General features: G+C 36.6%; 4 protein-coding genes across 4 annotated transcripts; 1 reads left to right on the top strand and 3 right to left on the bottom strand.

The window, feature by feature from the left end:
* Positions 1-483: 483 nt before the first annotated feature.
* LOC117632258 (transcription factor MYB3R-3) lies at positions 484-5,735 on the bottom strand. The gene is made up of 9 exons (XM_034365696.1): positions 5,564-5,735; positions 4,987-5,138; positions 4,645-4,696; positions 4,268-4,325; positions 3,740-3,834; positions 3,553-3,656; positions 3,119-3,247; positions 1,803-2,962; positions 484-993 (listed from the first exon to the last, which is right to left on the bottom strand). The coding sequence occupies exons 1-8, from the start codon at positions 5,603-5,605 to the stop codon at positions 1,813-1,815; spliced, it is 1,782 nt and encodes a 593-aa protein (XP_034221587.1). The 5' UTR covers positions 5,606-5,735; the 3' UTR covers positions 484-993; positions 1,803-1,812.
* A 1,224-nt stretch (positions 5,736-6,959) lies between these two features.
* On the bottom strand, positions 6,960-8,002 carry LOC117632057 (mitochondrial import inner membrane translocase subunit Tim9-like). The gene is made up of 2 exons (XM_034365430.1): positions 7,877-8,002; positions 6,960-7,530 (listed from the first exon to the last, which is right to left on the bottom strand). The coding sequence occupies exons 1-2, from the start codon at positions 7,972-7,974 to the stop codon at positions 7,344-7,346; spliced, it is 285 nt and encodes a 94-aa protein (XP_034221321.1). The 5' UTR covers positions 7,975-8,002; the 3' UTR covers positions 6,960-7,343.
* A 229-nt stretch (positions 8,003-8,231) lies between these two features.
* LOC117632638 (kinesin-like protein KIN-10B) lies at positions 8,232-12,178 on the top strand. Its single transcript, XM_034366180.1, has 13 exons — positions 8,232-8,594; positions 8,709-8,877; positions 9,238-9,628; positions 9,749-9,954; positions 10,051-10,361; positions 10,441-10,504; positions 10,732-10,813; positions 10,948-11,225; positions 11,304-11,350; positions 11,458-11,479; positions 11,567-11,629; positions 11,707-11,745; positions 11,839-12,178. Exons 1-13 carry the CDS (start codon positions 8,374-8,376, stop codon positions 11,929-11,931), a joined length of 1,986 nt encoding a protein of 661 aa, XP_034222071.1. The 5' UTR covers positions 8,232-8,373; the 3' UTR covers positions 11,932-12,178.
* Positions 12,179-12,552: 374 nt separating this feature from the next.
* LOC117632639 (metallothionein-like protein type 2) lies at positions 12,553-13,529 on the bottom strand. The gene is made up of 3 exons (XM_034366181.1): positions 13,373-13,529; positions 13,136-13,216; positions 12,553-13,017 (listed from the first exon to the last, which is right to left on the bottom strand). Exons 1-3 carry the CDS (start codon positions 13,438-13,440, stop codon positions 12,924-12,926), a joined length of 243 nt encoding a protein of 80 aa, XP_034222072.1. The 5' UTR covers positions 13,441-13,529; the 3' UTR covers positions 12,553-12,923.
* Between the last annotated feature and the right edge of the window lie 7,122 nt (positions 13,530-20,651).

Genomic DNA, 20,651 nt, shown 5'->3' with positions numbered 1-20,651 from the left:
ATCCCTACATCAGCTAAAGAAACTTCTCTCAAATATGATGGAATAGCTAACGCGAGACACTTATTGAAAGTATAGGTGGTATATTGAGACATTTCAAAGAACATATGGTAATCTAAGAATATTTTGAAAGCACAAGGGGCATATCAATAAATAAGCCTTTGAATTTCGTTGTACATCCTATTAAGCTAATTTTGCAACCCAATTTCCTTCTTTTTTAGTTTTGTTTTTCTAAATCTAACATAATCATGCATGAGAGACCCTTCAATAGGGGGGAGACTCAGTGCCACTGGATTAAATGTTCATTGACAGCAGACATAGGCTTAGTCAAGTTGGCTAGAACGAATGTGCTCCCCACTATACAACCAAGTTTGAATCTCCCTCCTCATAATTTAGATTAGATTAAAGTAGAATATTGCTTGTATAAAAATAAAATAAAAAATTGGTTATTAACAATTTGGCTTTCCTTCTATGTACAAAACAAACTTATCAAGATAATGAAAATTCTCACATCCACTGCCCAAGGAAAATGGGAGACAAAAAGAGTTGGCGCCATAAAGAACAATACTAAGATTTCTAAAGAGTACGTGTGTGTGAAGGTAGTAAAGTTAACATTGGTAAAGAACCAAACAGATGACTGGAGCTACGCTTTCATTAAGGGAATTTTCAAGCATAAAGCATCATTGCTCCTTTGCTGATGGGTTCTCTGTACAATCAATATATTTTCACAAGTATTGGGGCCTATCATTTTTATTCTACACAAAACAGAAGCCCACTGCCACTGTATTTTGTCAAGTTGCTGTGCTGAAAAACCCCTCCAATGTAACGATCAGGTGGTGTATTTGCAAGTTAATGAATTGTAAGGCATCCAAGATGCGAGACCAGAGAGTGGTCTGATAAATCGATAAATTGCTTTTCAAAAGAGCTCTGTAGACTTGGAAATATCACCAATTCAAAAGTGTCAGCCAACTTCAATAGAATCACCCTCCTTTGTACCTGAATAATAACAGAGGAAACCAAATCAGAAACTTAATTAAAATTGCCTATTGCTACATTCCATCGCTATTTCAATGATGAACCCAATAGCAGGCCGAAAGAAAAGGGCTTAAAGAAAGTGAATATTTAGAGCAGATACAGTGAGAAAATATGCAAACACTATTTCTTTCATCACTAACCAGGAAAATAAAAACGACTTCAAGTACACAAATTCCTTCACCACTATCTAGGAGATAGTTTACTTCATCAGTTCATATAAACAAAAGAAAGTTTCACATTTCCACTTATCTTTCCTAAAAGGCAGTTGTAATTGACTTCTCTATATCTTCACAAATCTTTTCTAATGGTAACTTTACTCTAACAAAGGCGGCAAGATTGTTTGGCTCTTTTCTAACTTTGGCAACAAAGGCTACAAAATGAAAAGAATGAGGAAGGAAATAGATCCAACTCTTAATATCCATAATGCAAAGAATGACAACTTTGATTCCTTTATCAGAAAACTAAAACATCTATGCACTATCCTCAGCAAGCTTGTCATCTGTGCATGCACCTACTTAAGTATCATGTCAGGTGTGTTATTAAAAATCTAATGGTAGGACAAAATTCAACAACTGGATAAGCTATGATCATAAATAATTCACCACTTGACCAAGCAATTATATGTCATACATAGATCCTCGATGCAGAGACATGATCAGATCCAGTTTCCATCCTCAAGTAAAATATAAAAGACAGCTTTACCAAGCATGAAACTATATCAGTTCCAAAAAAAGATTTCAAGAACAATGATAAGCAAAACTGTAACTTACAGTGCATGCCCTAGGTCACTTCCATCTTTGTTGCATGAGAACAATCTTTGATAACACCAGAGCCTCCATTTGCAGACAACTCCACAGATTTAGAATTACCATCATACTCTTTGTCACATGTAAACTCAAGTTGTTTCTCCACAGACTTGAAAACAGCAGTCCTCCTGGCTCTTAACCGGTATGGAGGAGATGCATTAAAAGCCTTACCATTAGGCCCAATGGTGCTGATACCTTGACTGGTTGGACTCTCACACAAACTTTCTTCTTGAGACCCAGACATTTCCGCACTGTTTTTGTGTCTTTCCTGTTCATCAGAAACATTAAGCACTTCCCTGACTGATTCACAATCCACCAACCCAATTTTATTAGGAGGCAAATGTCCTTGGGAAGCATTCTTTCTCTTTCGCAAGATGGAAGGAGTATTGGGGAAGGTCTTGGCAGCCATTTTCAAAATTGATTCAGGACTTCGATTGCATAAACCACTGCCCTTCACACAAGGCGGAGTGTAGAAACTTATAGGTGATACATTTGGACTAGAAGCGTAATCATGTTGAAAGCAACGCATGCTTGAAAAACCTGAATCAAATGGACCACAACTTTCTAACGGTGGTTCATAGTACAAAGAGCCGTAGCCTGGAGTTTCAACTGGCACAGGTGTTCTCTTAACTCTGTCTTCATCTACTAGGTTGTTAAATCCACAATTCTCAGACTCTGCCTGGCTGTTAATGATACTCTCAATCTGGGGCTTGCTGTTTACTGCAAAATTCTCAAACTTTGACCCTGACTCTGAGTTGCAGCAACTAAGATCTCTAAAGGATGATCTCAGCTGACATTCTACACCTTCAGAATCAGCAGGCTCATTTGGAAGAACACTTGATGAAGCACCCAAATCCTGATGTGGGGCGGAGGACTCGAACTGATCCTTGCCATCTTCATCTAGCTTACATACATCTGCATTTCCAGATGATGTCTGAGCAGTTGAATCTGATCCTTTAGTTGAACAAACAAGTAATCTTTTAGTTGCAGTGGATTTACTTGTCTCTTTGGCACCATTCTGGGAACCATTCTTTGCAGCTGGTGGAAGTTTCCCAGTGGCCAAATAGAAATCTAATTTTTTCTTCAAGGAACTATTCCAATGATTCTTTATTGCATTATCAGTCCTACAAACACAAAGTTATACAAAATTTGACTTAGTAAACAGTACATACGCACAATAATACCAAAGAACTTGATTTTCAAAATACATGTACCTCAATGTTGCCCTAATTTAGCACCTCAACGCCATTCATAAATAAAAAATCAATCAAGAAAGATACCTTCCAGGTAAAACCTTAGCTATTTCAGCCCATTTGTTCCCATGTATCCGATGGGCATTCATAAGTGCTAATTCCTCCTCCAACGTCCAAGCATCCTTTTTTATGTCTGGATTCAAATGATTGTGCCACCTGTATTTTAAAAAAAAAATTGTTCCATTGTGTTTACAAGTGCATACACTGCCCAAACCATTTATTTGCTTTTCATGAAGAAATCGATTGGAAGATAAAAGCCAATGGAAGGAATAACATTGATGCATAAAGCATCAGAGTCATACAAAACTAAAGGTAATAAAAAGAATAAATCTTAATTCCAGAAAGAAAGAAAAAGATCATTTTAAGAGGAACGTGAAACAGATCAGATCAGCATTATAGTGCTCAAGAGTTCCAGGGTCGCATATGACAACAACATAAGGACTTAAACTTATGAAGGTTACCTCTCCCGGCATTGTTTCCCTATACGGCCAGGCAAAGACTTCGCTATTAACGACCATTTTGTAGGTCCATACTTTGCTACCAATTCAATGATTTTATCATCCTCCTACAAAACAAACAAGTTAAAGAAAGTTCAATGTAAACTACAAGAAAGGATCACAAAAAGTAAGGATGGTATCAGGTTCCAACCTCTTGAGTCCACGGTCCTTTAACAAGATCTGGATTAAGAACCTTCTGCCACCGATGCAGACATTGCACTTCCGATCTATCAGGAAAAAATTCAGCTGCATACACATTGTTCCAAATATTAGATTAGTTGCCTGAATTTAAGCATAATATGACAACAAATAAAATACTCGGTAATACAGCCAAGACTAGGTTTCTAGTCGTGTGTGTAATTTATATACTGTTCTACCCCCTTTTGGTAATTTACAACATAGGTAGAACAGAAATTAGTGGATTGAACGAACAGTTACCCAGTCTATTGGGAGTCCATCTATGTCATATGATTGGTTTGCTTTGAATTTTTAGAGCTCTGAATATATTCTTATTGTTCAGCCAAAATAAGATTTCTTTTAGTTTATCAAAATCTCTACCATTTAAAAGACCTCATTAAGTTACAGGAGCACATTGCCTGAGCAGACTCACTGCTACCTAAAAGCACCATAACAACTGAAATTTTGCAACTACACAACATAAATCAGGACAGAGACAAACCTATTTTCTTCCAACTCTTCCCCTTAAAAGCTGCAACTGCATTCCTTAATGTCTCATCCTGTGACCAATCAACATGTTATTGCAAATTAAAATCACGCACCAAAAAGAGTTATGGCTTAGAAAACATAAGAGCATGTATCTAAGCGGCAACATGTGAAAATGGGTGAGATAGAGACGGTGTACATTATTGAAAACAGAAGTAATAAAACCAGAAAGTCTAAAAGAAATGACAGTTTCAAGCCTTTCCAAATTAGATGATTTGATGATTGACAATGATGAACCTCTCCCTTCAATATGCTAGTAACAAACACAAAAATGTTCATGCTTCTAGCTGATATTACAAACAAGTGAACACAAGTACAGAATGAAATGCTGACCTCCTGTGGAGTCCAACCGCCTTTGGCTCGCCTAATAGGACCACTAGTCCTCCTGAAAGATCAAATTCACATATTTCAGTTCACTAACCACAACACTGTTGATGATAATTATAAACAATGAAAAATGATCACAACAAAAATCGATCAGCATATCCATTTTCCAGTAGGTGAGGATCCAAACACTCATTGAGAATCATAAAAGGTCTAAAAGCAAATGCGTGAAACCTAAAATAAACATCACATTCATAATTTAATCCCGGTTATGAAGAGAATGATTTTTAAACAGAGAACATCAGTATAGTTGTAACTAAATTACAGCTGTTAGGAATTAAGGGAGAGTACCGGTGAGTCGGAGAAGTTGATGCTGGGCTGCAAACCCCTGGGGACTTGAGAATAGCACTGCCACTGCCTTCGGACACAGACGAGCTGGAAGCAGCCGTTGATTGCTTATTCTCAAGGCAACACTCTTCTAATTTTACCTCCTCCATCTCTTCCTATAAATAATCTCCAAAATTCAAAATCCTAATCAATAATTAGATACATAACACACAAATATAAAACAAAACCCTTCAAAAATAACCCCTCAAACGAATCATAGACACTAAAAACCCTAAAACAGACCCTAAATTTACTCCAAAATCTTAAAAACCCCACCGCCATAACCCAGACAAGCAAGACCCAGATCTTAAAAAGAGTTTCCAGATCAAAAAACTGTTACCAAAACGCAAATTAAAGAGAATTACAAGACTTAAATCCAAAACCCAAATAAATCCAGCACAAATCGGAGCAACTTGAAGTCCAAGAAAACGTGGAAACTTGATCGAGACCAGTGAAAAAACATGAAAGCAAATCAACAAAATAGGAAGAAGAAAAGTTTTTTCTTTCAAGAAACAAAACCATTTTCTGAAAGTAAGAGTACCCATGCTTGTGAAGAAGTGGCGGGAATCGAATTCGAGCTCATCGATTAGGCGAACAGATTTCAGAAGCCTCTTCTCTGAAACATGAAAGGGAGCTTTTTGGTTTCGAAAAATCCTCGCCCGTTGAAACGAAGAGAGAGAAAGAAAGAAAGAGAAGTTAAAAGGAAATAATAATAAAAACTATTATAAATTTATAACGAATATGTATGCACCGACGTCTCCGTTAATTACCGTTATCGAAAGGGCTTTGAGTTTTTGTGAGCTTTAGAAAACCCTATCACTTAACGGCAGTTGACGGTTCATCCAGAACGTTAGGGGACCAAAACCAAAAGTTTGAACCTCAAACGGCACTCTAGGCTCTTTGTTAAATATCGAACGTGTTTGGAGCCGTTGGATGGGCGGCTTGCTTCGCGGGCATTTTCGGAACGTTGGATTGGACATAAATAGCTCGTGGTTTAAGTGGGTTTTGTTTGGGAAGAAACGTTTAACTATAATAAATAGGGTATTAATGTTCGCTGGAACGTCAGATCATGGCTTAGTGTACGGTGCCTGATGGTCTTTGTCTTTCTGTGCTATGATTGTTTCTATTCTCATTGATCTGGACCGTTGGTTGGCGGGAAAACCCTCAACTTGACCATTTTCTTTTCTTTTTTTTCATACTTCATCGACAATCAAATCCGAACTGTATAGTATTTTTTTGTCTAAATTGTAGTTTGATTCCCATAACTAGTTCTATACATTTGACGGAGTTTGCTGCAACCTGCTTGAGACCATCTTTGATGGTTGTGTTGCTTCAAGTGATGGTAGTAGTGCTCATTTAAGCTTATGAATTGTTTTAGGGGTTTGATTGTAAATTGATCAAGCGACTTTTGTTCGTTTTAGTTTTGTTTTTTTGAGCTCGTTAGTTTTGCTGCACTTTTGAGTTTGGTGAATATAATCAAATAATACTTTAAAAAAGAGAGAGAATATAATCAAATAATAGGAACTAAACCTACGGCAAGATTGCCAACCATCATTTGAGACACTCATTTTTAATTTTGTTGAAAAAATATCGTAAGTTTAAATGTCATGAACCACATTGAATGAAAGATATTATTTGGACAGTAATTGATGCCTTATGTAACGTGTTCCATTAATAAAAATGGATGAAAAATCTGATTTGGAACAATCTTACATGGCTGAAAAACAAAGTAAAAGTATGCAAGCACAGAATTGACCATATATCACAGCATATTCAATTCAAGCTCTGCACCTCAAGACAATTCTCAATCATATGTTGGCCTCTGTCATCTTTGGCCTTCGTGCCAAAGCTCAGAAGTCAAATCTTTTTTACCAACCAATTGTACTCTAAACTAATGTGAACAATAAGCAGCACTTGGTTGGTTCACTGTCAAGATCACTGTCCCAAATAAAGTATAATTTAAGGGAAACAAAAGAGAAAGCTAGCAAGCTAATCAAGCTGATAACACAAACCTAGTTACCCAGCTTCTCTTATTGTAAAGTCACACAATCTGATATGGAAAAGGGGCAAAAGTTTTTGTTCATGCCTTTCCAAGAACATATGGAAATGGAACAAAATTTATATGTAATAAGTTAGCAACTGATTCATATCCAGCTAAACTGTAAAAACTGACAAGAAGTTTCTTCTTTATAAGGGTACAAATCCAATCAATGTAAGAAGCATAATTCTAAAACCAAGGGTAAACCAATTGCACCTGTCATAAACCAATTCAAAAGGTTTATAAGATTTCCATGCCAAAGATGATTCATATGGAGCTTAGCTTAATCTTGAGTTGCTGCTCCTTGGTTAAGCTCTGCAAATCTCATGCCAACGCGCATCGAATGCTTAAGGAACTTTTCGGCGCACCTACGAACACAAGAATCCTCTTGCTTGGTCAGTGCTTTGCGCTGAAAGGTGTCTACACAGTCAGTAAAGCATCTCTCCACCAATGAATTATACATCCTCAGGCTGCAATTTTGGACAAACATAACAGAAACCAGAGACTTCATAATTATAACTCATGATAATCATCATCTGCGTATACAAACCTGTACTTTTTTACACTGAAATTACATCCTAATTCCATATTTTCAATACACAATTATGCAAAATAAATAAATTCATCTTGTCGGTTCTTCATGATTGGTATTTCTCTAAGATTTCAATCTACCATGCACCATATCAGAAAATGTCTCACTAGATATAAATTAATAAATTCACTATTTCAAGAACAAGAAATAGACAAAGACACTCGATTTTCACAAAGCACAAACATATATTTACAAATATTTTATACATAAAAAGTCACACAAACCTGTCACGAATCTGAAGCTGGTCGATCAAGGTGGCCATTCTATGCTTATCTTCTTCAGGAAGACCCTCCAAGTCCGCTGCCAGCATGCCCTTGTCCATCTTCGTCTTTGATTCCAACTATTTTGGGGTTTTAGGGTTTAGAGCCTCTGTCTTAAACCCTTTAACGCATTTAGGCCGCCTGCTGGCAGATCCTCCAAGTTTTTGGTAATTCAAATTTTGACCATAGGGGCGCACTTAATAATATAGAAAATAGTGGGGCCCACAGGCCCAACGGCAAGTTTGCTCCCCAAATCCAAATTCAAACTAGAAAAGCGAGGCCCAAACTTTTTTGTTCTGTCTCTACCAACGGTATTGTCAATTAGTTTCAAAACCACCTTCTTCTTCCCTCTAATCTACTGCTTTCAGTTACAATTCCCTCCTCTCTCTCTCTCTCTCTGCAAATTCAACTCCCCAATCTCTCTCTTTCTCTTCAAGCTCAAGCTAGATTTTTCTTCTCTAATGGATGGTGGTCTAGTTCTAGATAGTTCTGCAACTCCAGCAAAAGCCATGAACCCCAATTCAAGTTCTAAGGTCAGGGTCATTGTGAGGGTTCGTCCTTTTCTTCCCCACGAGATCGCTGCCAATAACGGAGATCAGACGCCGTGTGTTTCAGTAATTGAACAAGAATGTGAGTCTTCTACTGAGGAAGTGGTTGTTTATCTCAAAGATAAAGAATCAAGGTGAGGGATTTTCTTAGTTTTCTGTCAGATAATTCGAAGAAATTTATTGGGTTTTTATCTTTTTTTGGAAGCTGGGTTTTGAATTATGGATTATTTTTGGTTTTCTGGGTGTAGCCGAAACGAGTGTTTCCGGTTGGACTCTTTCTTTGCCCAAGAGGACAACAATGTTGGTCGGATCTTCTACAGAGAAGTGAGCCCTTTGATTCCAGGACTCTTTCATGGCTGCAATGCTACGGTGTTTGCCTATGGAGCTACCGGCAGTGGAAAGACTTACACTATGCAGGTTTGAATTTGATTTATCCAAAAAGATGAAAGTTTTGTTGAGTTCAGTGTTTTTTACCTCATTAGTAAGGCATTTAAGTTTGACGAGGGCATTAATTTGGTTAATCATAGACATTTCTATGAATGTGGAAAGTTCAATGCATTGGTTGGCCCCAAAAAAATTTCAAATCTTTGTATTAGGATCAATGAAGTACTGAACTTCATTTCTACTTTTCCCTTAAGAAAATGAAAATTCTGAATTATATGGTAGAGTTGTCTATAAAGTTTTTGTGTTGCCCAAGTAACTAAATGCAGCTTCAAGTCTTTGTTTTGAAGAATTTTCTTCCGCAGTATTTAATTCAGCATGTGATTGATGTGTCAGGGCACAGATGAGATGCCGGGTCTAATGCCGCTGGCCATGTCCACAATCATGTCTATGTGCCAGTGCACAGGAAGCACAGTTGAAATTTCATACTACGAGGTCTATATGGACAGGTGTTATGACCTGTTAGAGATCAAAGCCAAGGAAATTGCGGTTTTGGATGACAAAGATGGGCAGATTCATCTTAGGGGACTCTCTCGGGTCCCTGTAAAGTCCATGCCTGAGTTTTATGAGGCTTTTTCTTGTGGGATTCAGAGGCGGAAAGTCGCACATACAGGTCTGAATGATGTTTCTAGTAGGAGCCATGGGGTCCTTGTGATTGCCGTTTCCACTCCTTGTGATGATGGTTCTGCGGCTGTTACTGGGAAGTTGAATCTCATAGACTTAGCAGGTCTTTTTCATATTCCTAACCCTTTTCCAGTAGATTAAGTAAGGTGAAATTCACTAGGGAATTGAGTTTGTTTATGGTTTTTGTCTTCTCATATTTAATCCACATGTGTACTTCAAACAGGCAATGAAGATAATAGAAGAACTTGCAACGAAGGGATTCGTCTACAAGAAAGTGCAAAGATCAACCAGTCCTTGTTTGCCTTGTCTAATGTCATCTATGCATTGAACAACAACTTATCACGAGTTCCCTATAGGGAGAGTAAATTGACTCGTATATTGCAAGACTCACTAGGTGGGATGAGTCAGGCTTTGATGGTTGCTTGCTTGGTAAGGAGTTTGAGTTAGCAATGCCTTGGTCTGGCCTGTCACTTGTATTTTTTTTTTTCGGTGGTTTATTTGTAATCCATTTTTCTTTGATAATAGAATCCAGGAGAGTACCCGGAGTCTGTTCATACTGTCAGCTTGGCAGCTCGGTCACGCCACATCACCAATTTTGTTCGTTCAGCTAAGAAGCAAGAGACTCCAAAGGTTAAAGTTGACATGGAAGCCAAACTTCGTGCTTGGCTTGAATCAAGAGGAAAGACAAAGAGTGCACAAAGAATTCAAGCATTCAATTCTCCCTTGTTGTGGAAAACTCCAAGTTCTTTTGCCAATGTCAAGAAACCCACCATCAACCTCAGCTCTGTGAAAGCCAAGGTTTTGACTAACAGAAGCGCCTGTAATGCCAAAGAAAGGTACATGTAATTAGTTGAATGGAACATCCTTATGCTATGTACTGCTCACTCTTGCCTGATTGGTAAACATTTTTTGCAGGACAATCACTGTGCCTTTCAGGAACATTTTCTATAGTGAAAGCACCGTAGATTCTAATTTGGAGGTAATTACTATTTAATAAGGAAACTCCCATTGATTAACATTCTCATTCTATCATGTATTACTGTGGTTTTCACATTATTGGGAATTATAATTGGCTAACAACTTAGAAAAAAGTTCTAGTTTAGTAGCTCCACATGGGAATGAAAGGCTACTAAATGCATTCCAAGTTAGTTATCTTGCGCTTCATATTATATGTCATTGTATTTATGAGTCTGAATTGCTTTTCAGAGTCTGCAATTAGCTGGTGATAAAGAAGAGGGCAATGCTGTAGCTGGTGAATCTGTATTGGAATCAAATACAAGTTTACCTGGTATTTTTCAGCTATGCATGAATTGTTTACTTGCTATGCTGCTTCAAATACCCTGAACAAATTGAATGGTTGTCTTATTTTTGCATGTTTAGTTATTTGAAATATTAATAGCTTCTATGTTGATATCTGCATAGGTGAGGCATCAAACCAGGAGGAAAGCTCTGCCAACAATTTCGACTCATCACCTGTCAGTGAGAGGAAAAGCACACTACGAAGTTCCGTAAGAAAAGCTCTCTCCCCTCTCAACACCAATATAAAGCAAAAGCCCCTCATTGAACCCTTATTCACAAATGGAGATTGCACCCTTCTCTTTGAGCCAGAGACTCCAAAAACTCCTCCGGAGAGGAACAATAGAAGTCAAAAAACACGCACCCCACTTCATAAATTCACTGCTTGTGGGTCAAACTTAAAGGTACAATTGTTACTTTTAACTCCATAAGTTTAAGCTGTTGAATATGTGATCCTCATCTCTCTGTTTCTTATTTCACAGAACGTCCTGCTTAAAGAGTATATTGATTTCTTGAATACAGCCAACAGGTAACGGTTCATTGTCTATTCAAAATATCCTCATTTTCATTTCTTTCAATTTTTTTTAAACACTCAATTGTACAAATGAAATTTAACTGTTTTTTTGTTAATTGCAGGGAGGAGCTACTGGAGTTGAAGGTTCATGTCAAACAAACAGCACATATTTGTGTTCTTAAAACTGATTTGCTGCCTTCTGAAATTCTCTCTCTTTTGTGTATCCTTCAGGGAATAGGTGTCAAAATGGCTGAATACATAGTTGAGCTCAGAGAAACGAGCCCTTTAAAATCGGTAAGCAAAACTCAGTGAAATGAACTTTGAATTACATTTAACACAGTAATTCTGAAGTTGAATATGTCATGTTTCAGCTGAGCGATTTGGAGAAAATAGGTCTCTCATCTAAGCAGGTGAACCTAAAAGATAGTTTTACATTCGAGTCAAAACTTTTTCCATTAAATGATGTATTAGATGCTAATCTACTTTTAAATTTTGTTTAACAGATTGTTAACCTGTTTAATAAAGCTGCGGTAGGAGTATTTGATAAGCAAACAAACGCAACTCCCAGTTGCTCAGAGATTTCACATGTCAAGTAGTAAGCATTATGAAGCAGAGTCTGTACAATTAGCTCATCAGATTCCATATTGATGTGAATTACGTGTAAGACTAAAAAAGACCCTGTGTTGGATTTGTGTAGACAGATTAATTTCAGCCTTGCAATCTTTTTTTTTTATTTTTTATTTTTTATATACAAGCGATGTTCTAACATTGAACTCATCTGCTCTAACCAATTTAGTTATGCCCAAATCTACAACTTGCTTGCAATCTTATCTAGTTTTGCCATGACAGATGGGTGAAAGTGGGTGAAAGTGTTCTTTTGGCATTGAGGAGGCTGTTCTCAATAATCTATCAATTACAGAAGAAAAAAAAACATGAGTGGAATTTTACTTTTCTCAAGAAAAAGTATAGATAGTCCACTACTTTAACATTATTTTGTTGGGTTACAAATCCTTAAATAATTTGTTTGATTAGTACATACTTAAAACTTAATTGAAATTTCTTCCAGATAAGTTCAAGGTCTTGTTAGCGCATGTACATTGAAATCTCTTCTAGATAAGTATGATATCTTGTTGACCTGCCGTGTTGTCTTTTGCAAATCCTTAAATAATGCACAAAGATGTCACCACTATCACCAAAACCATAATTAATCCCACAAATTAAAGTAAAAGAAAGGAGCTAGTTTTCATTCATAACATTAAAAACTCTTTATCCCCTCTCACAATTACATAAAATATGATCCACCAATCAACAAACACCTCACGAGCCCACAAACATATATAGATACTACTTTTGTGCAATGAAAACAGACACAAGCAGGCATGCCTGGGATCACCCTTATCAGATCCTAGCCTAGAAGGATCTGCAAAGAGCCGGGCCATGACCACTTTATTCTAAAACTTAGTTCCTAACTCGGTTCCTAAAACACACAAACTTGGTATTTTGGATCATAAAAACCACACACGCATAGATTACTTGCTACAATATTAGAAGTCCATCATCCTCTTCTTCAAAAGCTGTCATTTTTCTTTCACTTTCCACACTTGCAGGGGTTGCAGGTGCAGTTGTCTCCACACTTGCATCCATTCTCAGCAACAACACCCATCTCAGAAGCCTCAAAATGACTGCAGATTAAAAACCCAATCACAAATTAATTAGCAAAAAAATTACCACAAAATCTTCAAATGAGAAAAGTGTAAAAAAGTATCATATGGAATTTCATGGATGTGACAAAATACATACGAGCTTTGAGGTGCAACCCCCATTATAAGGGTCTCAGTTGTGGTGCTCTGTTCCATGGAAATATCAGGGTACATCCCGCACCTGCATGAAGATTCATAAACACCCACATAATGATAAATGATAAAAAATTTGATCAGGGCCTGATTTAAAGACAACAAAAAAAGAAAGAGAAAAAACAGAGCAGAAAAAATTTCTGTGAAAGTTTTCTTGTTTCCAGGAAAACAAACAGAAACTTACCCTCCACAGCCGCTGCCACACTTGCAGCCAGCCCCGCAACCACATTTGCCTCCACAGCACGACGACATTTTTAGAATGAGATAAAAAATCACAACTGAAATTTAGGATTAAGTTGAGATAAACCAAATAAACACCAACTCTGTTTTGAACGAGTAATAGGAAGGCCATGCCCTCAATTTATAATGCAGGGGAGGAGAGAGAATGGGGTTATGTGCACCGTACACGCGGCATGATCATACGTCATGTCTATCCATGCATATCGGTCCAATCCCTTTATGCCTATTTTCTTCCACGTATCTGTCGGTTTTCCCTCTCGTCTTTATGCCTACATAATTAGGGTGGGTGTTTCTCGTGTCTTCTAGAACTGTACCTCTTCCTTTAAGTTTCTCCACCGTCAGATTGCTGATGGGTAAGATCAAATTGTGATCAACGGTTCTGATGGGGATGATAAATGTGCAAGCCTGTTACGTGCCATCATGGCTTACCTCCTCAATGATCAATCATACACGTGTGATCCTATCTGCGCATTACATTAGCATTTGAGTATATGGAAAATATAGTAAATTATAAATCCTTGAAAATATCTTTGCTTTTTTTTAAAAACCTATAACAACAGCTGGAATTCTATATTATCCAGCATGATTATATAAAATAAAATAGCTAATGTGGGGCGGTAAAATAGCCATCACAGATATCATTCATAGCACAGAAAAGAAAATTACGATGATAAACGAAATAAAATCATCGTCACATATTCAGTACCAATAACTCTAAGCACCTTTTATCTCTATTTTCAGTGAACCATTGAGTTAATGGTTGATGCACGTAGCAAAACTTTTTACTTAAGTAATATAAATTGAAGTTTTGAAAATTACACAATAAGGTGAAGAAAATGGTATGTTTAGGAGCACTTTTAGAAGGATTAAAAGCACTTTTTGATAACTAAAAGCGTTATTGACAGCGTTAGCAAAAAAATTTAGAAGTTCTTATGAATTATAGAAGTATGTTTTGAAAAAGTACTTGAATTTCTTATGAAAATCTCTACGTTATTCTAATAAAAATGCTTATAAACATAAGTGTTTCTTGGAGAACCAATACCAAATGATCCCAAATCCCTTGGTAGATTTTTTTGGGTAAAAAAATCCTCTGTGGTTTAGGTTTGTGCCAACCCAAACTATATCATTTATGCTTTTGATGCAAGCAATAATTGACGTCAAGAACTAATGGCCAAGCTTGGCTTGACTTCCCTGAAAGGTTTGCTTGGATTTGAGGCAATGCCTAATTAGTGGGATTATGTTTTTCATTAAGACGAGCTCCATGTGGGCGTGACATGCACGAACAAATCATATATATATCCTAGTACTAAATAAATTGTAATCAAGTGAAGTAAAGAGGAGGTGAAGAAAGCTGAAAAAGATAGGTTTAAAGATGAGAAAGAAATGCATCGAAAGGCACACGCTGGACCATGCCAATCTGTTGCATTAATGAAGCAATACTAGTCAACTTAATTGAAGTCTATGTGTTGACTCTTTAGGCCCCCTCAATATGTTCACTGAGAATGACTTGTTGCCTAACCCTACTACCAAGTCTCAGTCCTTGAAAGCATACATTGTAACCAATTTTTGTCACCAACTTGTAAGTTATGATGTGGTAGGATTCAGTTGCAATTATGCTCATCACTAGATGTTGTGACTTGATCATAATCATTTTGTAAGTCGGTTGAGGAAATTGTTCACGTGTGCATAGATGTTTGATGATAACACGACTCTTCAATTTAAATGAATAGTCTCTTATTCTCTGATATTATAAGAGATAAACTGCTAAATACTCCCTTGAACTATCACACTAGTTGAAATCTACACATTAAATTAATTTTTCAGCCGATTTAGCACTTATACTAAATTTTATGGCCAATTTACCCCTACCGTTATTTTTTGGCAATTTCCATTCAAATCTTTGTTAAAAAACACCACGTGAATGGCACATGCCAACCCTGCAACCCAAATCTCTTGATCCTTCTTCTCTCTTCTTCTTCGTCTCTCCTCTTTCTCTGTAAACAGCCAAAAGTTTGAAAATTTTAAATAAAAAAACCAAAACCAAGCCAAAGAAATCAACAACGAAAACAAATCTGCAACCCAGATATGCATCAAAGCTTTGGACACAAACCATCATCAAAGTTTTTTTTTTCCCAGCTCTGCAATCCTGTCACTGATGAGGAATCAAATCTATAATAATTGATCTTTCCCCATTGATTCCCCTTTCAAACATTCTCTTTCTTCTCTTATGGCTGTTCCACATCCCTCCCCCACCCCCTACACACCCAACGACAGCCCAACATAAAAGCCCACCAGAGCACCACACCTCTCTCTCTCTCTCTCTCTCTCTGAATTTGGGGCTGTGGTTGGTGGAATAAAAAGGGAGGATAAGGGATGCCAGTATAGCCGGGCGGCTATACCTTTTAAATGTATTATATTACATTTTCCTTATTTTTCTTAATACAATACCTTGTAAAATGTCAAATTTACCCTTATATTTAACGGACATTTAGATAGAATTGTGAAAAAGCTATCGACAAAGGTGAAATTGGTAAATAAATTCAATAATAAAGGGTTAAATTGATTGAAAATTTAATTTAGAGTAGAGATTTCAATAAACGTGATAGTTCAGTAGGATATTCAATAGTTTACCCTACCATAACAATGATATGTTGTGGTGGGTTCTTCAACACAGCATCTATTTTGGAAGTGGGTATTAATGATTTTTGTACTTTATCAAATGGGACATTTGAAATAATTGCACAAGGCTCAATTATCAGCCGTTCATGTGCGTGCTCGAAAGCAAAGTTGTGAAACAATGTCCCCTCATGTACCAAAAGGCTAGAATAGATAAGATATTTGCACTCTCTATCATTCTCACTTTTGAAACATTGCATAGTAAACAATTAAACAATTAGAGGAACAAGTATCTTGTGTAAAATCACCACTACTTTAAGTTTGTCTAAGAGACCAGGAAAAGAACAAATTCAAGGATTCCATCAATCAGTTTGATATAATAATGGGTGCTAGTCTTTGCTTCTATGATTACATATATGGCACTCTCGTAAGATTGCAGCCTCTCAGTTCAAAAAATTTGTAACTCAAGTAACATTTTGCTTCTATAATTATACATATGGCACTCTTCTAAGATTGCAGTCTCGATTTAATAAATTTATAGCTTAAGTAATTAAAAATAAATTGTATTTCCCAATATTACTTGTAATCCACTAATGGTATTTATATTTACAAGCTAGAGGGTACAGCACATGGGCTACAAGACCAGTCAGTGTTAGAGCCCCATACTTCTCTCTTTTTGTAACATTGGGACGGTCCATCAAACAGGATTATGCAACAGTTGGGCCCACGCCCTTTCTCAGTGATGCTAAGTTTACTGTGGTGGGCCCCAAATTCCGGTCGTCCGTTTGCTGTGGATTGTGGAATATCACTTTTGATGTAGACGCGCCTCATAGAGTCCATCAGTTTTTCTTTATCTTTTGTTCAGGCACATGCATTGCATTGCATTGCTTGATGCTTCTTCCCAATACAAGCACGACTTTGTTCTGCAGCTTTCACCTTCAACCAAAGCCGGTCGTGAGTTTTATAAGGCCCCAGGCGAAAATTTAAGTTAGTGTCCCAATAGAATTAATGTAACTAATTATTAATTTATATCAACACAATCAAATAAAAACAGCTGATTAGATGATGATTTGGGGCAAAAGAAGATAGAAAATTGGGAGAAGAAAGAAAAAGAGAGATAAATAAGAATGATATATCTTGTTCATCTGAATAAATTATTTCAAAAATATTCTTCACTTACCTATAACTTTTGATACAGAGAGGCCAAGGACATGAAGGCTGCGAGCGACTTATATGAGAGTTTGGTATTTGGATGCAAAGCGAATCTGATCTTGCTTTTGGTGAAAACATTAAAATCAAGGGAGATTCACTATTATACCTAGGGGTGGTTGCGGTTCGGTAACCGCGAATTTTTACTCAAACCGCAAACCGACCGCCTATTTGCGGTTTGGTGATTTTTGAAACCGCAAACCGACCGCGTTTTGCGGTTTACCGCATTGCGGTAAACCGCAAAAATGCGGTCGGTTACCGTGAATTTGCGGTTTAAAACCGCAAATTCTCAAGCATTCACAAAAATATAAATTTACAACCTAAATAAATAAATACACAACCTCAATTTCTCAAGCATATATAAATTCACAATCAATTCCAATTCTCAAGCATTCACAACCTATGAAAATTAAAGTTACAATTCCAAACATTCCAATTAAAGTTAAACTTCTCAAGCATTCCAATTCCAAATCCTTTAAAGTTACAAACCAAAAGCAAAATGAATTAAAGTTACAACCAAAAAGAAAAATCCAATTCAAAGTTAATTAAAGTTACAAACTAAAAGGAAAAATGCAATACACCAATGTTACAAACTCAAGTGTTGGTGGTGAGTGGATTTGAAGAACCCCTTTGTGTTGTTTGAGCACCAATGCTATCTACAAATAAAACAACATAGTTTAGTACATTTTATTATAAGAAGAAGCATAAATAACATTAGCATAAATAAACTAATTACTTACAAGTTGTCATATCTTCCATTTCCTTGTAGAATTCAACCTCATCATCCGTTGGTTCTTTGTAAAAGGAAAATTCGTCCGCTCTAAGCCAATCACTAGTACACACTAATGCCTCTACCATTTTAGGATGCAAAGAGCTTCTAAAAGGATCCACAATCCTCTTGCCTAGGCTAAAAGCATTTTCACTAGCAACCGTAGAACTTGGAATTGCAAAGATATCCTTGGCAACTTGTGAAAGAATATGATATCTTGTTTGGTTCCCTTTCCACCAATTCAAGAGATTGAATTGTTTACTCAAGGGGCTCTCAAAAGGATCCGTCAAGTACTTATCCACTTCATTGAGATCGAGAGAGAGAGAGGAAGAGATGAGTTCGATTCGGGTTTGTGAGAGAGAAGCCGATTTTGAGAGTTGAGAGAGAGAGAGAGAGAGAGAGAGAGAGAGAGAGAGAGAGAGACGAATGGGAATAAGAGAGTTGAGAGAGAGTTGAGAGAGAGACGAATGGGAATCAGGAGAAGAAACAGATTCCAGGTTTTCATCTCACGGCTACAAAGAGAGAAGAGAAGGGTTTACAATTTTACTTAATTATTTATAGAGTATAGCCGTGCGGCTATACTTTGCGGTTTGCGGTAACCGCAAATTTTGAAAATCAAATACCGCAACTGCAACTGCAAATGCGGTTCGGTTCTTAATACCGCGATTGCGGTTCGGTTTACCGCGATTGCGGTTTTATTGCGGTAAAATATCGGTTGGTTTTTGCGGTTTTTCGGTTTTTCGGTTTAAAATGCCACCCCTAATTATACCCAATATAGGGGCTCAAATTATAAAAATACCCTATATAAAATGGACTTTAGAAACACACCCAAAACCCATTTACAACATAACAAAAAAGCTTTTAACTTCTTATAAATTACAAAAATGCCATCAATTTCTTAAAACAAGCCCAACCCCAAAATCTCATAAAAATACCCAAAGCACTCAATAGGGCATCAAAGTAATTTAATAATCAATATTAAATTCAATAAGGCTAGCTATCATTTTTTGGTTTTTTTTTGGGTTTGTTTATAGGAATTCAATTGTGTAGGGTTTATTTATAATATTAGTGCTAGAAATGGGTATATCACTAAATATCTCTAAAATCAAATTCAAACACAAAAATAAATAAATAAATTTAAAAAGGAGTAGGAGTGCGTCGATAGCCCTTCTCAAGAGCACGCTTCCTATGTATAATACGTGGAGTTTTTTCTTATACGTGTTCTTTTTTATTTTTGTTTGGCAAATACATAATGGTCTGAGGAGAAAATTTTGTGCCCATTATACAATTGGGCCCTGGGCCAAGGCCGGCCACCAAAATGATGCTGGGGAATTGCAATGAACCAAGAACAAAAGCCTGCAACATGAACAAAAGCGAGCCAAGAAGGTATCGTTGGAGTGGTAAATAAGGTCTCTTGATCAATTTGCATGAGGAACAATCAATTTTACTTAACAAACGAACACCTTATGTTTTCGGAGTAAAATACCAGGTTCGTTGAGTAATTTACCTAATGAATGAGGCTATTTACCTCACGAACGACTTGTTGTCGTTCGTAGTATAAAATGTATTGTTGGATTGTTAAATAAGGTCCCTTTGTCAATTTACACAAGGAGTGACCACTTTTACTCAACAAATGAACATCTTACGTTCTCAAAGTAGACTATCGTGTTCGTCGAGCAATTTACCTAACGAACAAGTCAATTTACATCACGAATGACTCTTTGTCGTTCGTAATGTAAAAGGTATCGTTTGATTGATAAATAAAGTTTCTTGGTCAGTATATTTATCTCTTTAAGCATCTACACACTAATCTTAGTGTCTCTACACTCAATGACTTGAGACTAGTTATCCTCACAGTCATGTCAATATAGTGTAAACCAGTCTTTACAGATGATCAATACCCAATTCATAATCCTATGATTAAGATCGTATAAGAAATAATGTGGAAATATGAAAGTTCTCTATATATCCAATCCAATTGATAATCTCATGTTGAATGGTGTTTATAGGCATATATCACGTATTTCATCTTTTGTAGCATGGACAAAAGCCTAAAACATTGTTGAACTTGCAGTTGTAGTCTATGTCATGCAATTGCATATACCTATGTAATTTGATAGTGCATGTATGCAATTCTTATTTTACAATATGCAATTGAATATTCCTATATATAATTTCGTAGCATTTGTGTGCAATTCTAATTTACAATATGGAATTTCGTATATGGTGTCAAAAATTGCATAAACTGTATGCAATTGCGCATAAACTGAAGTATCATATTGTGAACCTTCATGCAATTAACCATAATTGTATACGAGTGAATTCTTGCGTAGCCTATGTACAATTGCATATACTATTTCACTAAGGAACTTTAACAAATAAACTGTATCTCTAGTAATGCACATAACACCCAGATATAAAAGTCAGCACTTCATGAGGATTCTCCAATTTTATCTGCGAACACTTCTTTTTTTGGGTCAATAGATCAAGTAATTAAGTAGATGGGCACATACAGATTGAGATTAAATTCACTTGAGGGAGAAAAGGATCACAGTGGGGGTCTGGTGCTTTGATGAAAATTTCTAAAATATTTCAGAATTAGGAAAAGCTATAGCAATGGGCACATGAC

Source organism: Prunus dulcis, chromosome 6 (genome assembly GCF_902201215.1).
Source record: "Prunus dulcis chromosome 6, ALMONDv2, whole genome shotgun sequence".
Lineage (NCBI taxonomy): Eukaryota > Viridiplantae > Streptophyta > Magnoliopsida > Rosales > Rosaceae > Prunus > Prunus dulcis.
This window is presented reverse-complemented; position numbering and strand designations above follow the sequence as displayed.

What these genes read in the sequence shown, in the direction of transcription:
- LOC117632258 (XM_034365696.1), bottom strand. Translation starts at nt 5,605, where the DNA reads ATGAGCTCGAATTCGATTCCCGCCACTTCTTCACAAGCATGG. An exon ending in TCAACTTCTCCGACTCACCG is followed by an intron (nt 4,697 to 4,986) that starts GTACTCTCCCTT and finishes TTGATCTTTCAG; the next exon opens with GAGGACTAGTGGTCCTATTA. An exon ending in GGGAAACAATGCCGGGAGAG is followed by an intron (nt 3,248 to 3,552) that starts GTAACCTTCATA and finishes TTTAAAATACAG; the next exon opens with GTGGCACAATCATTTGAATC.
- LOC117632057 (XM_034365430.1), bottom strand. Translation starts at nt 7,974, where the DNA reads ATGGACAAGGGCATGCTGGCAGCGGACTTGGAGGGTCTTCCTGAAGAA. An exon ending in CAGCTTCAGATTCGTGACAG is followed by an intron (nt 7,531 to 7,876) that starts GTTTGTGTGACT and finishes CCAAAATTGCAG; the next exon opens with CCTGAGGATGTATAATTCAT.
- LOC117632638 (XM_034366180.1), top strand. Translation starts at nt 8,374, where the DNA reads ATGGATGGTGGTCTAGTTCTAGATAGTTCTGCAACTCCAGCAAAAGCC. An exon ending in GAATCTCATAGACTTAGCAG is followed by an intron (nt 9,629 to 9,748) that starts GTCTTTTTCATA and finishes TACTTCAAACAG; the next exon opens with GCAATGAAGATAATAGAAGA. An exon ending in CTTTGATGGTTGCTTGCTTG is followed by an intron (nt 9,955 to 10,050) that starts GTAAGGAGTTTG and finishes CTTTGATAATAG; the next exon opens with AATCCAGGAGAGTACCCGGA.
- LOC117632639 (XM_034366181.1), bottom strand. Translation starts at nt 13,440, where the DNA reads ATGTCGTCGTGCTGTGGAGGCAAATGTGGTTGCGGGGCTGGCTGCAAG. An exon ending in TGTGGCAGCGGCTGTGGAGG is followed by an intron (nt 13,217 to 13,372) that starts GTAAGTTTCTGT and finishes ATCTTCATGCAG; the next exon opens with GTGCGGGATGTACCCTGATA. An exon ending in GGGGTTGCACCTCAAAGCTC is followed by an intron (nt 13,018 to 13,135) that starts GTATGTATTTTG and finishes TTTAATCTGCAG; the next exon opens with TCATTTTGAGGCTTCTGAGA.